This window comes from Phyllopteryx taeniolatus, chromosome 6 (assembly GCF_024500385.1).
Source record: "Phyllopteryx taeniolatus isolate TA_2022b chromosome 6, UOR_Ptae_1.2, whole genome shotgun sequence".
Classification (NCBI taxonomy): Eukaryota; Metazoa; Chordata; class Actinopteri; order Syngnathiformes; family Syngnathidae; genus Phyllopteryx; species Phyllopteryx taeniolatus.
The window spans coordinates 28,686,365-28,701,620 of NC_084507.1; the positions used below are offsets into that span (position 1 = coordinate 28,686,365).

Below are 15,256 nucleotides of genomic sequence, written 5' to 3' on the forward strand. Positions count from 1 at the left end.
GTTTCCTGTTCGAGGTTATGCTGCATTCAGGTACTTGTAACACGTGGGAAATTACAGAATTTACCATTTGTTAAAACAGTTCAGTAGTAGATTTTTCACCGGGTGGCAAAGTGCAGCAAGCTATAATGTATCTTCACTTCTGTTCATATTTAAATCAATCCAATTAAACATCCCGAACGGTGGTACTCTGCCTTGTAATATTTGTTTTTCTCTCTCCAAGCAGAACTTGCCGTGTCCTCTTTGGCACTCCCTGTCGTCTGCTTGTAACTGTGTGTTAGTTGAAAGGTTCACAAAAGTGTGCAGCACTTTGCCAAAGCTGCCGTGCGGTTTTAAACATGGGCACGTGTGGCCTCATCGCACTTGCTGTGGCGGTGTTATCTGTGCTACTCGGGGAGAGGATCGTCAGCTTAAGGTAAACCACATTTCCACCGTTCAATCCTATAGTAATGTGCTCTTTCCTAACCTTATCGTTCGTAAACAATAAAAGGAAGAGGGCCCTCGCTTCTCGAGAGCTGGTCAAGAATCACCTCCCCAATTGTGTTCCACTGAAGAATCTGAGTAAGCAAGCCCAAGTCAACATTATTCTTCTTATTATTCCACAAGGAATAAATGGTTAAATGTGCTCTTCTCACAGACGACGGTTCAGAGGATATCACTGTCTTTGGGGATGGGCTCGCCTTTGTCAGCACTGTAAGCGTTTGACTCGAAACTTTTTTTTGAATAAACCATTAAAAAAAAAAACAAGTTGCACAATATAAGAGCCATTGCATTCGTACTGTATATGAAATGAATGTTGATAGGGTGACTTCCAAGTGTAGCAGTGATAAGAAATTTGGATTTCGCCAACGATCCCCCTCCTCTCCTGTTCTCTTCTCCCTTTTTTTCCATTTTGCAAAGTGGCTGACTAACGCTGCTTAATACATCCAACATCAATTCCCAAACACAATGTTTGGTTCAGTTGGCCGCCTTATGGTTATGGGCACGTGCGGGACAGAGTGGGGATCGCTGTGTTTACAACATTCGGTAAGACTGCCCTTTAATTCCCCGGCTGAAAGAATGCTTGCATGTTTTGGTATGTGCTGCTGTTTTGGTTAGCAACCGCATGGAAATCAGCTCAGCGGTTCACTTTTTAACAGTAATTACGGTTACTACCTTTTTTTTTTTTCCCCCCTTATGGGAAAACGGAGCTGCGATCGATCCGCGGGGATAGGATCAGATCAGATCACAAGCCGGTCATCATTTTTGTCCTTGTATTCGCAGGGTCTAAAGTACCCCGGGATCCCGTCTTCCGATGCGCCCGGAAAGATCTTTCTCCTTGATCTAAAACACACTCTGCTGAGGCCGACGGAGCTGCGCATGCCGAGAAACTTCGACCTGGAGACGTTCAACCCTCACGGCATCAGCGTCTACACAGACCCAACCGGTACGAGCCAGTCCTGCATCGCATTCATAAATATGAAAAGAAAAAGAAAAGTTCTCAAGATTCATCTTGAGAACAATAGCACTTGATGATTTCTTTTTTCTTTTTTTTTTCAAAACCAGCTGTTGGCATGGGAGTTGATACGTTAAGCATGTCTAAAAACCTGTTACCAATCCAATATTCTGCAAACCTTACCCTGGCTGTGTCTGTTCTATCAGCTAACTTTTCTTTAGATATGCATCCTGATATGATGTCCAATGCAGTACTTTACTGTATCCATTTTCTGCTTAATCTGATGGGCAAAGGTTTGGTTTCATTTCACGAATGGTGTATTCTGCCCCCAAAGTAACAACACATGATGCTTGGTGGATGTCATGAAGGCCTTTGAAGCAGTGTCTGTCCTCCCTTTAACACAATAACACCCTGTCGCCAATTCTGTCTTAACACAATGCTTGGTCTTGTTTTTCAGATGGCACAGTGTACCTCTTTGTTGTGAATCATCCTCACCTCAAAAGCCAAGTAGAGTTATTTAAATTTGTTGAAGAGGAATTCTCCCTGTTGCATCTAAAGACCTTCAAACACAAACTTCTTAATAGGTACACCTTTCAAGGCCTTCTCATTTTTAGACATTTTTATTCATGTTTAATTTGTATTACCATGGAATCTGTAAGGTCAAACACAATTCAATGAGGGTGGGTAATCTCCTAATGGGTAGTTTTGGAAATATTCTATTCTGTTCATAGGGAAAACTGTCACCATAGTAAAACCTTAAATAACTATAAAGACAGTGTTATAAGTAACTTTAACACTCATAGCTGTCATATGTGGTGGGGGGAAAAAACTTTACCCACTGCGATTAAGAATAGAACATTTAGTTTGAACTTAAATTTAAACTTAAAATGATTGGTGAATGTATAATGCAGAAGCTGCTGCGCCTCACACGTCGTCTTTGAACATTTTAATTTTGAAATGTAAAAATAACAAACCACTCTGCCTTAGCTCTCGTTACGTCTCACATGATATCAGGCATGAGGCTGAACTCCAATCGTTTTGCACAATTTCAGAAGTGTATTATTTATTCCGAGTTGTACAATCTCAGGAATGTTTGATTTTAGGGGTTCAACTTTGTGACATAAACAGTGTCGCAAAAAAAATGGCATCATTTTGCAGTCTAATAACAAAGCCAATTCTTGCTCAAATGATCTCAAGGGGTTTGTAAAATCTAAGTTTAAGAAAGAGAGATACTTTTTTTTTTTTATCACAATCTAAAATGGAAGATATCACTCGATTTTAGGAAATATTTGTGCAAAGACCCAGAAAGTCTATAAGAGAACATCTATGGAAACGCAGAATCCAAATACTTATGAATGGCACCCCATAAACCAGTGATTCCCAAGTTATCATTTGTTCACCACAAAATGAATCTTTCTCCATCTATCTATACCAGTGGCAAATAGCGACAGGCAGCTCTATTAAATACTCTTCCACTAGATGGCAGAAGATACATAATTAAACTTTGTCGCCTTCTTTTGATATTTTTATTCGGTGATGTGCTATGAGTTGTAAAATATGTACCTCGGCTCAATCACTACCAGCCTTTCCAGTTAGAATGGATATTTGACTTCTAAAGCCGTCAATGGCAGTGAATGTGTTAAGGTCGGGGAAACGCTGCTTATAAGCTACAGCTCGTGCGAACCTTAAACACAGATGACAGCTCAGATGTCAAAAATAACTATGTATTCCTTACAATCAAACAAATAATCAGTTTGTTTTCTCCATGTTTTTCTAGTGTGAATGATATTGTGGCTTTGGGAGTGGATCGTTTCTATGCCACCAATGATCACTATTTTTCTCATAAACTCCTTCAAACGATTGTGGAGCCTATCCTGGGTCAACCTTGGTCCAACGTTGTCTACTACAGTGCAGAGACGGTCAAAGTGGTCTCTGGAGGATATTACTTTGCAAACGGCATCAACATCTCACCGGACAAAAGGTTGGGCAAGTTAGCAAGCGCTTTGCATCTTGGTCATGATTTTATTTGTACTAATTATTTGTCATGAATTAAACATTGATTTTCTGCTATTAATAGGTATATTTATGTGGCGGATCTACTTGACCATAATGTGCATGTGTTGGAGAGGAAAGAAGATAATGCATTGGTCTCCGTGAAGGTAATGAAGTGCAAAATCTGGAGGAAAATTTTTTCATTTATTTTGATGGTTACGAGAGCTTCAGATTTTTTTTTTTTTACATAATACAAATAACTCAGGAAGCCCATTCAGACAAAGTGGATAACGTTTAATTTTGTCTTACAATGTCACCAGTCTGTGGCCGTGGGTTCACTCTGCGACAACATTGAAGTTGACCCTAAAACAGGTGACCTGTGGTTAGGCTGCCACCCCAACGGATGGAAAGTCGTCAAGTATGACCTCAAAGATCCACCTGGATCAGAGGTTTGCATGCGAAAACTCATCAAGGATGCTACTCTCAACACATATCAAATTCCAATTCATTCATTTATTCACAAACTATTATTCATCTGGATATTTGGATCTATATATCTCCTGTGATGTTGTTTCCTTCAGGTCATCTCCATTCAGAACATTCATTCGGACGAGCCCGTGGTGACGCAGGTGTATGCCGATGATGGTCACGTGATTATTGGCTCCTCGGTAGCTACGACCTATGGAGGGAAACTGATCATTGGATCCGTATTTCATAAAGCCTTATGCTGCGATTTGGAACAGGTGGAGACACAAATTGAGTATGAGGAGGATTTTTTTGAATCCTCTGATAAATAGTTTGTTGGATCGTTAACATTACGTTCATTTTTAGTGGCGGTAAAAGTTTTATAAGCTGCAGTGGATCTTTTTTTTTTTAATTATTTTAAAAAAATTTTTAAAGAAGCTCTTTGCCGTGTGATTGACTGGAAACCAGTCCAGCTCATCCAAAGTCTGCTGGGATAGGTCCCAGCTAACCTGCAACCAAAGCGCACAAATGCAATAGAAAATTGATCGATGGAAAAATAGATGAATAAGCTACTACAGAATTGTATATTAGAACACTACAAAGGACATCTTTTGGTCCAAAATTTGTACTGTAAAACCAAAACGTGCACAAAAATAAAAGTTTTTCAAATGAAGTTTGGTGCATCACTGCCTGTTGCTTGTCATAAGTCGTCTCGTGAATTCCAGACGGGAAGGCAGAAATTGCATGCATTTCCTGAAAAAGGACACCAGAGGGCAAGCAGGGGAAATTGTCAGACTCAAAAGCGAACACGCACACACACGCGCATATCATTTTAATATATATCCGAAGAGATGGACATAATCCTTTTTTCTTATGCTCATCTAAAATGCAACAGTTTTTGGGAGACTTCTTGAGTTATTCTCTTGAATGTCATCAGCCATCATGCTTCAGCAGTTGAATTTATTTAGTTATTTTCAAAAGGCCATTGAAGCAGCGTTGTGGCACACGGGATTCAAACCCCAAACCACAGAACTGTGAGGCGCAAGCGCTAACTACTCATTCACTCATATATATATATATATAGAACCCCATCGATTTGAACTTAATGCTGAATTAAAAAAAAAATGTCATTCTTTTTTAAAAATTGTTTTAGGTACAATAGTAAAAGCAGAAGGTCAATTGGTTTCATGTATTCCGTGCTAAATTGTTGATTAAAAGGTATGTGTTTACACTTGCAACTGTCACGTTGAAATAAAAACAAAAAGGACCTTTGGTGGTGTTTGTATTTAGTGTATTCCAGTTTGTAAAGTGCATCCCAGGTCATTGTCAAGCCATAATATTGATCCTGTGCTGATCAGCTGTCAGTTTCCAGTCATAATCAAAAGAAAAAGTCCCTTGCGATCTTTGTTTACTCATTTCTAGACACAAGGACCACAGCTTTAAATTCCTGGCATAAATCCTACAGCCATCATATCAAACCTGACTAGCAGGCAGATAAACCAGGCGTCAGCCGTTCCTCTGTTTATTTTCTCTCTCTCTCTCTTTGTTCAAATTGTATTGGTTAAGCCGAGTATATTTATCCGGCTGACGATTCAATAGTTTGCTGTCTTTTGTACAGCTTGCTGTGTAATTTAAACATGGAAACACTGGGCTTCGTCTCAGTGGCTATAACATTGTTTTATTTGCTACTTGGCGAGTGGATGGTCAATGTGAGGTGAGCAGCATTCACTTTTGGCATATACAGTACATTTGAATTTTGTATTTCTCTACGTTTATGCACTATCACTGACGTCTCCCTTGCAAACATTGCAGTCTTGCGTCTCGAGAACTAGTCAACAATCATCTCCCCAACTGTGTACTGCTAAAAAATCTGAGTAAGGACAAGTGAAAATCGGACAACTGCGTACTCCTTAAGCATGCAATTAAACAGAGCATTTTATTTTAGGTCATGGTTCCGAGGATATAACTGTCTTTGGAGATGGACTCGCTTTTATCAGCACTGTAAGTTGAATTGGTCCAACATTCACCTCTCTAGACCTGTACTGAATAGTATATTTGTCTTTTATGTTTTAATGTTCTTCTGAGTTTAGAAGGATTTTGCACACGTGTATCTGTATACTGTGTGCTCTTGGGCTGGTCTTCTGCCTCTAGAAAGCCAGCTGATCATGGTTGAGGACCATGATATTTTTGGCTGACCCCGGTCTTAGAAAGATCCTGGTCAGCTTGTATCCCATTCTTAACTATTCTTGTAGAATATAAAGAGGGCTCACTCGCTTAAAACAAAGTTTGTAGTCGCACAGGGTGGCTTTGACCTGCTCCCACCGAACACGGAACCCCAGCGAGGTCATTGCCCTTATTTGAACCTTTCCTGATAGCGAGCCAAGAGGATATCAGGACAATGCCTGCTGATGTCACGTCGGTGTCCTGTCATGTTTCCGACTACTTTACCATCTGACCCTGTGGATCATTCAAGTGGATATCTAAAGTGAGATATTTATTTATACAGATGTTTCGCATCTTAACTGATTTTTAAAATGTGGAGACAACTGTGTGTGCGGACTGCTCTTACAGTATGAGGTCACGTGACTTGTACTCCAGATGACCGACACAACACACCGTACACATACATAGTGAACACAACTTGGGCTCCAGTCTCTTCGGCGGTGCGTGCGTTGAGCTGGGAGACAATTTCATACTCCCAGTCATAAATTAATGATGTCTCCCTGCATATTTTCAACATTGCCAGGGTTTAAAGTATCCTGGACAGCCATCCTCTGACGCTCTTGGTAAGATCTTCCTCCTCAATCTAAAAGAGTCTGACATGGAGCCAGTGGAGCTGCCCATATCGAGGAACTTTGACCTGGAGACGTTCAACCCTCACGGCATCAGTGTCTACACAGACCCAACTAGTATGAGCCGTCCTGCTTTGAATTGCATTTGTTGACCTTTTGTAATGCCGTGTGACCACAATTTATTTGACAACACAACAATAGAGGATATTTTTTGTTTTTTTTCCACTTTGCATGCAAGCATTGTTGAGTATATGCATAAAACGTTTTGGAGACCGTCTGCTGTTGGCCCTGTCAGTTTAACATTCTTTCACACGCTTTTAAAACAAATGAAAAGCATTTAAAAGTGTAAAACACATTTACCACTGTATAATGACTGTTGCCTGTTGTCTGACATTTAAATCAATGCATGGCCATCCTCTTTTTACACATAAACAAATGCATACGTCAGTGATGTCGCTAATACTGTTTTCCCCTCATCATCTTTAGATGGCACGGTGTACTTGTTTGTTGTGAATCATCCTCACCACAAGAGCCAAGTAGAGTTGTTTCAATTTGATGAGAGGGGATTTTCCCTTTTGCATCTGAAGACCTTCAAACATAAACTTCTTTACAGGTACTGCAAGGCTACAACGGATTTTTACAAAATGTTCTCTATATCACTTATAATCAGTAACTTTTTTTCCTCTCTTTTTTCTTCCCAAGTTTGAATGATATCGTGGCTTTGGGAGTGGACCGTTTTTATGCCACCAATGATCACTACTTTTCAGATGAACACCTGAAAAGTGTTGTGGAGCCTCTTCTGGGTCAACCTTTGACTAATGTTGTTTATTACAGTACAGAGATGGTCAAAGTGGTCTCTGAGGGATATTACTTTGCAAATGGGATCAATAGCTCACCAGACAAAAGGTTAGGGAGTTCTTTAAGAGTTGTGTATTTACATATGAATATCGAGATGCTATATATATTTTTTTCCTCATTTTTTTATTTATAGGCATATATATGTGGCGGATATATTAGCCCATAATGTGCATGTGTTGGAGCGGAAAGAAGACAATGCATTGGCCTCTGTCAAGGTAAATTTAAATAAGAATAGTATTTACATTATTTAAAAATATTACAAAAAATCAGGGTATTTATGTAAATAACAAATTAGATAATGCCTTGTGATTAATAAACGTATGTTTCATTCTACTTTTATCATCGACAATTTCACCAGTCTGTGGCTTTGGGTTCATATTGTGACAACATCGAAGTCGACGGGAACACTGGTGACCTGTGGTTGGGCTGCCACCCCAACGCGTTGAGAATTTTCCATTTCGACCCCAAAAACCCACCGGGATCAGAGGTTTGTCTCGTCACGCTTCTTTCACTAGGAAACTCACTGAAAATGTGACATGTCGGCATCCATATCCGAGTCCCTATTTCATTCTATTTCCCATGATGCTGTGTTCTCCAGGTCATTCGCATCCAGAACATTCTTTCCGAGGAGCCAGTGGTGACGCAGGTGTATGCCGATGATGGTCATGTGATTATGGGCTCATCCGTTGCTACGATCTACGGAGGGAAGCTGCTCATTGGATCGGTGTTTCATAAAGCTTTATGCTGTGATTTAGCTTGAAAAATGGCATTCGAGAAAAAGGTGGGGCCTTGAACAATAATTTAATAAAGAAACAGAAATTCGAAAAATTACATACATGGATTTTAGGTTGCCTGTAAATATATACGTTGACAGCACTTGATGTAAATTAGCGTGAGATGCAAAGACAAACAGTAATTTGGAAGAATGAAGAGAAAACAAATAAATTCAAGAAAGTATGAAATACACTGCAATTAAAGTCCGAAGTATCACTTGGCCATGAAATGTAACACAAGATGATATGGCATGTTTATCATTCAAATCCCAACATACATCAGTGTGGTGTAGAAGAATTTCAACCCTGACCTCAACCCCATCAAGCACCGTTGTTATGAACCACAGCACAGATTAGGACCAACTGCATATTGTCTCTGTTATAATATCAATACTTATACTGCATTATTTCCTCAAACCATGCAGAACAGTTCATGGTATTGCTTATATTCAACTTTACCCATTTTCATCCTTATTGAGTAATGCATCTTCCTCTTGTACTTTAGAAATTGTAAACCGGGTTACACCATTACTTGGTTGAGCATTTTCTTCTTGGGTTCTTCCTACGGCTGGCACAGTAAATGACATGCCATCATTTGGTGAATCATTTGTCCCGTTGACTTCCTTGAGTGTGTCATCGGTTCCCGCACACTCTGCTGGTTCGCCCGTTGTCGAGTTTTCTTGGAAAAGAGACTGATTCTCGTTTTCTTGGCAGTCGTTGTTCTTTGGATTCATAAATACTTCACTGATGCTAATCAGGCATCTGTGCCGCGGCGAGTGGTCCAGCATCTCGATGTTGGTGGTCAAGATGTCACTGCAGCTCTTGGAGCGACTGAAAACATCAATGGAACTTGGTTTTGCCGCCATTCCAATCTCCTTGATAACAGTGCTGTAGTCTTCCTCTTTGTCCGATAAGAAGCTAAAAATATCGATAACGCTCGGCCTGGGCGTGTCCGACTTGGGCGTGTCCTCTTCAGGCTGAGGTTCGTCATCCTGGAAGGGTCGGCGTTTGTGTCGTCGTTTCTTCAACACCTTGTGCGCTTCCACGACCATGTTTACATTCCAGCTGAAGAACAGAGACAGCCAAGCCAGGCCCATGTAGATCCATATCTCCACAAACACTCGGTATAGCCTCGGGTACTCAATATTTGGATTCACACCTGAAATCAATGTGCGTGTCTTAAATAACAGAATGTGCACGCTCAAACTACATTAAAGAGGAAGCTATGATGAAAATATAAAGTCTACCTGCCACGTAATCTCCGAAGCCGACAGTTGTGAGGGTGATGAAAGAAAAGTAGAAGCCTTCCAAGTAGCTCCATCCTTCCAGCGACATGAAAACGAGCGGCGGGATCACCAGGTGCACGAAGAGTCCCCATAGCAGGAATATAACTGTGCAGATAAGCTGTACACGTTTCTGAAATGGAAAAAAAAAGAAGACAAAATTAAAAAGAAATATCTTGATGGGATTTCCAAACTTCATGACACTTAATATCTAAACCCCGGCACGGGCGTTGAGACTTACCACTGGCACGTTTTTGCGGATGAGGATCTGAGATAGACGTTTTGCCCGATCTCCAAAGAATGAACCCAGCTTACTTATCCATACCAGACATAGTGGGATGCCGCACAAACCGTACAGGATGCAGAACACTCGACCTCCTTTAGTCTTTGGGGCCACATTACCATAGCCTAAACAATACGACAACAACACAAATGCATTGTTGTGGCCGATACATAGAGAATACAATTATCGGAATTGTTTCTATTTCTTTCAAATAAAAAAAGAGACATTTCCTTGACATGTGAGGTATTTTGATAACATATTATTATAATAACTAGTCAAATATTGTAGGGCAGCACAGTACTCTCGTGGTTAGCACGTCTGCCTCACAGTTCTGAGGTTCTAGGTTTGAATCTTATAAATAGGTTTGAATGCTCGCTTGTTCTCTCTTGCATGCTACATTCCAATAATTGAAGACTGAATTGCCGTTAGATGTGAACATGAGCGTGAATGTTTGGCGGTCTGTATGTCCGCCGTGATCCGTCATCACATCGACCATCAAAGTTCATCCTGCTGTCAGGCATAGCGTAACACAAGACAGTGGCATGTCCTGTCAGAGCTCAGTGTACCTCAGGAGCTCAGTTCAGCAAGCAGCGCAGGGTTAACTCGGCTTTAACCTTGGCTTTCTTTTGGTTCTTTTGTTTTTCTCCATTTATTTTGACCAATCTCAAATTACAAGACAGATTAGGAGAAGGAAGTTGCCTGAAGCATGTGGACTGACATTAAAAACTGAACACATGCGTCGTTAATTGTAATCCAAATTAAGGCAGAGCGTTGTTTTGACATTTTACAGTGGTTGGTTTCTTTTAAACTTGGTGACACGTAACAATCATTTTTTTTAAATGAATGAACCTTCACACTACGCCTTTGTCATTTGTCCTTAGAGTTACATCTATTATCGACAAAGTTAACTTATTTGTATGCTTCCAAGCGTAGGCCCGAAATATGTTACTTTAAAATGCGCCTGTGCTGTTTTTGCATGTTCTCCCCGTGCTTGCTTGGGTTTTCTCCAGCTACTTCCTCCCACATCCTCTTGTATTTAGACTAATGACCCACGCAAGATGATGACAATGAGTTTAAGTCTAAAAATCAGTAGATATTGTAGTTGTAAACACTGACCAGATCATTGTTTATGTCTCACTTATTATGCGCTAAATAGTTTTATTTCCTAATTTTCATATATTATATGGCATATTCAATGCAAAGTGGGAGTCAGTCAGGGAACTTTGTTGTCTACTTAATAATGAATTTATCCAGCGGCCATTGCAGTGCGTTTTGGGATGGGACACAGTATGCTGCAACTGTACTGTATTGCATACTATATTTAGCCCAAACATAGTTTTGCACACACGCCCAATGAGACAACTGTTTTCCACGTTGGTGAAAAAAATCTCGCTTCCATGTGAAAGCTCATTTTGGATGAACAAGTTCTTACATTTGGCGCTATATATTTATGTTATTGTGACAAAAACCAACTCTTCTATTTGCACTGCATGTAAAATAAATAGTTGTTCTTATGTCAAAGACTAATCCAAGCGTGGTGGCCCAGGAAGGTGAAATAATCGACACACAAACCTATAGTTGTGACAATAGTTGCTGCAAAGATGACAGAGTTCCCCCAGTCCCACATGTTTCGATGGTTGTCCTCATTGATGATCACACCTCGTCCTGCAGCATCTGACACTACCTGGAAGGTATTACAAAAAAAACCAAATAAATACCATATTGACAAGGACACAAACAACAGAGCGGAGATTCTAACCATCAATGTAAGAAATGTGAGGCAGACGTGCTAGTCACTGGTTCACCGTGCTGCCTGTACAAACATAAATAGATAATATTTAGGCTAGTAGCAGCATATGAGGGCCAAAACAGAGAGTGCAATACAGTTAGGTTTTACATCACTGCTAACTGCAACGATCACAAGGAATATTGTCATTTTCATTCCTCTCAAAACTGAACATGATCAACTTTGGACAGGCTGAACATCTTGCACGAGACTCCATCGGATGTGTAAGTTTGAAGTTTGTGTGAATAAAAAGGTCCATAAAACTTCTCTGTGCCACTGCAGGCGAGACACACCTTGTGCAAACATTCCAGCATTTGAATAAGACGTGTAACTTCATGTCCACTATTTAAATATTCCCACGCTTTTTTTTTTGTTTGTTTTTTTGTCCTCAACCATAAAAATAAGACAAAATGAACTTTATGTTGTGGATCACTTTAGTGTTTAATGTGACAAACCTCTATGTAGACCGCTTTATTAGCCAACCACGGTGTAATAATTACACGTGGAAATAGCTCTACCTCGTTAATTCAACTTAAATGATCATTGGGTGAGTTTTGTCTCTTTAATTATAAATCAACCGCCTGTCGCTCCATACCTCGAGAATTTCATCCAGATCCTCTTTCCTAAGGCAGGGGTACTTCTTCAAAACCTGTTCTTTTTGGAAAACATATTTGCTCCTGGCCAACTCCCAGTTGGACTCCTCGAGAATTTGGAATATCGCGGCCCCAATGGATAAATAAAAGATAATACAGGATGTTAAAAGGGGCCCCTGGTCAGCCATGTTCAAGTCATAACTTTACACGCCACCCGGCAGCGTCCTTTTTTCAACGTTCTTCCTGGAAAAAAACCAAAAAAACTTAATGGTAGGCTTGCACACGCCTCTCTATTGTTCACCCGCGTCACGTAAATAACTCGTACCTGCTTGCTTTGGCAGGTGATTGGTTGGAGAGGCAAAGCAAAAAAAAAAAAGTAAAATGAAAAAAAAAGTTATCGTGTGTTAAAATGTTTTTTTTTTTACGATACGGTACGACGTCACACGAGCGTGCATCTCAGCGTGCGACGTGAGCTTTCCACAAACACACATACAGTACAGTACAGTTCGTTGACTGTGTCCATGAAGTTACAGTTGCCCTTATCTTCATTTGCAAGCAGCCAGATGCAGAAACAGCATGCGCGTTTCCGTGCATGAATCCCAGCGGGGTGGATCCACACTGCAATGCCTGATAATACTCTACTACTATTCTGCAACTTTGTGTGATAATCATGGTTTTGGCGTCCAAATAATACATTACAACATAATTAGTCATTTATGTATTTATGTAATAATAAAATATATGTAAAAAAATAAATAAAAATCCAATTAAACCACGCTAATTGTGTGTTGCCTGGTGACAATACTGAACATAGTTTGAGCGCAGCCCTTCAACTGCGCATGCGCGACTCCCCTCATAAGTGACTCCCTCACCTGTGCTAATGTCACAAACTTAATGGCAGCATAATAGGTGTGCGGTAACTTTGTCGCAGCAAGACGCTTAAATTGACAAAAAAAAAAAAAGTTAGCGTAGTGTTTACGATTAAATTACTTCATAGCTCCACCCTCCAGGTCGGTCATTGCGGCTGCGACAACGCCCCCGTGGAAACCTGGAAACACCGGAACTAAAATGTCGTGGCTCCTCACTAAAGATGGCGCGCAGACATCTTTCAAACATGTCGTCGCTCAGGTACGAAACCTTCATCATGCAAACTTGATATTTATGCGTTTTTTAAAAAAAATATTTTTTTTTAAACTGAAGTTTATCCTGTCGGTTCGTCCCAGTTGTAAGTATTTTGCCTCCAAGGGCTTTGTTTAAAAGCTAAGCACCACTTGCTGTTGTACTCATCGGAAAAGTATAAAACACTATCATGAGCGTTAACGATTTAAAGTGTATCCAGACTGTACTTATTTTCTTTTTCTGTTATCATACTAATTATTATAACCTTTGGCATGGGCCTACTAATTCAACCTTAATAACTTTGGGTAACGTCACTGTTCTTAAAAGTATACCAGCACTATGTAACCCATTCCAATCAATGCAACATTTTGTGACATGAGACGTTTGATTGTTGTGTAATGAGATACAAATCTAAATATATTTTGTACTCCATTTGTATCATGTTTGCTGCCAACCTTCGACATTGAATAGCCAGTATTTAATATACATTGCTACATAGGCCTACACTGTTTGTCTGTTTGCTCAATTAACAGTCTTCTTTCTTGCTTTTTCATGTGGTCACACTCTCTTGGACGTTGACATGAACATGTTGTGAGTATCCATTACCTTTTAACCTTGTAAAATGTGATATATGGTCTCATAAATGTCCAATTTGAGGTTGCTGCTTTTTGTGTTACAAATATCAAGTCTTGTTTTTATGCAACACAGTGGTACAAGTCAGGACATTGTAATTCAATGCAAGAGCTGCAGTATGGTATTTCTTCACTTTTTTTGGAGGGTGGGGTCACCGAATCACCCCGAGACATGTGGACGCAAACACATCTTTATCTTACGATAACACGCGCTCACGAAATGCTTTGGCAGCTCTGTGTCAGCCAGGAAATGGCGGAGGGATTCCCTCACTCTTGCTGCATGCCATTTATGTTTCAACTTTTCATCTTTTTATCAAGAGACAACAGTTGTGGAGACCATTTGATCAAAATGGTTGCCACACGCCTCACTACACACCGTTTGTACATGGGATTTATTGCATATAGTACCAAACAAAGTAAATTATATATTTTCTATGTTTTAAATTCAATTATTATGTATTTATATATATATATATATATACATTATAAAAATATTTTAAAATTATTTTCATTTCGTATTTTCTATTTCTGCTTTCTTTTCACGAGAACATTCTGAGAGTTGGAACCCTGTTCCTCAGAATTGTAAGGCAGATAAGCCAACCACTAGTTCACTGTCCTAATGAATGTTTTCAGGTTACTAACAAAAAAAAGGATATATATCGTAATGTACCACAGTGTAGTGCACTTTAGTAATACCAAGTGCACTTGTCTCAACACCATGCACTTGATAAGTGTACTCTTTTCTTTCTGCACTAGGTGGCAGCACACACTTGTACAAGTCATCCAGTAGAATTAAAAACACATGAGGACGATGTACTTAGATGACCAGAAATGGCCATCACAATTTGGTTAGTGGTGTCTTTTGCTTATAGAGTTGTTGATTTTAATACCAAGCAGACCAAACAATAGCCCTTTACTTTACATACTTTTGTTTTTTTTGTGATACAGTTCAGATATGCCCTTATTATTGCTTTATTGAATAATATTTACAGTAGTTTTTTTTTCTTTTGCCCGCTCTCTCTCTCTTTTTTTTTTTTTTTACAAGATAAATAAGCACTTTAGTTAAAACAAGTTCATTTTATGGCTGAATGTACCTAAGAGAAGACACGTTTTCTTGAAAAACTGTGGCTTGACTGCAAGTTCATGAACGCAAGGCAGACCAAACATGTCTGCTTTGTAGACAGCAACATTCCTGCTTTATGAATTCTTCATGATATAACAGCGCCTCATGAATATTGATATGGCGCT

At 39.7% G+C, this 15,256-nt stretch overlaps 3 protein-coding genes across 5 annotated transcripts; 2 read left to right on the plus strand and 1 right to left on the minus strand.

Annotated features, from left to right (window-relative positions):
• Window positions 1-247: 247 nt before the first annotated feature.
• LOC133479408 (serum paraoxonase/arylesterase 2-like) lies at window positions 248-4,562 on the plus strand. Of its 2 annotated transcripts, XM_061776392.1 has the most exons (9): window positions 248-412; window positions 488-558; window positions 635-690; window positions 1,261-1,423; window positions 1,890-2,016; window positions 3,210-3,413; window positions 3,510-3,591; window positions 3,745-3,873; window positions 4,006-4,562. In XM_061776392.1, exons 1-9 carry the CDS (start codon window positions 336-338, stop codon window positions 4,219-4,221), a joined length of 1,125 nt encoding a protein of 374 aa, XP_061632376.1. In that variant the 5' UTR covers window positions 248-335; the 3' UTR covers window positions 4,222-4,562. The 2 variants fall into 2 exon arrangements, with proteins under 2 accessions (XP_061632376.1, XP_061632378.1); XM_061776394.1 differs by lacking the exons at window positions 248-412; window positions 488-558; window positions 635-690 and adding an exon at window positions 712-1,023.
• Window positions 4,563-5,395: 833 nt separating this feature from the next.
• LOC133479903 (serum paraoxonase/arylesterase 2-like) lies at window positions 5,396-8,310 on the plus strand. The gene is made up of 9 exons (XM_061777438.1): window positions 5,396-5,603; window positions 5,702-5,763; window positions 5,835-5,890; window positions 6,636-6,798; window positions 7,168-7,294; window positions 7,384-7,587; window positions 7,673-7,754; window positions 7,898-8,026; window positions 8,138-8,310. Exons 1-9 carry the CDS (start codon window positions 5,527-5,529, stop codon window positions 8,297-8,299), a joined length of 1,062 nt encoding a protein of 353 aa, XP_061633422.1. The 5' UTR covers window positions 5,396-5,526; the 3' UTR covers window positions 8,300-8,310.
• An 11-nt stretch (window positions 8,311-8,321) lies between these two features.
• Window positions 8,322-12,500, minus strand: LOC133479902 (potassium channel subfamily K member 5-like). 2 transcript variants are annotated; one of them, XM_061777437.1, is made up of 6 exons: window positions 12,260-12,376; window positions 11,638-11,691; window positions 11,451-11,562; window positions 9,837-10,003; window positions 9,560-9,728; window positions 8,322-9,471 (listed from the first exon to the last, which is right to left on the minus strand). In XM_061777437.1, exons 2-6 carry the CDS (start codon window positions 11,638-11,640, stop codon window positions 8,768-8,770), a joined length of 1,155 nt encoding a protein of 384 aa, XP_061633421.1. In that variant the 5' UTR covers window positions 11,641-11,691; window positions 12,260-12,376; the 3' UTR covers window positions 8,322-8,767. The 2 variants fall into 2 exon arrangements, with proteins under 2 accessions (XP_061633421.1, XP_061633420.1); XM_061777436.1 differs by lacking the exon at window positions 11,638-11,691 and having other exon boundaries at window positions 12,260-12,500.
• Window positions 12,501-15,256: the final 2,756 nt, after the last annotated feature.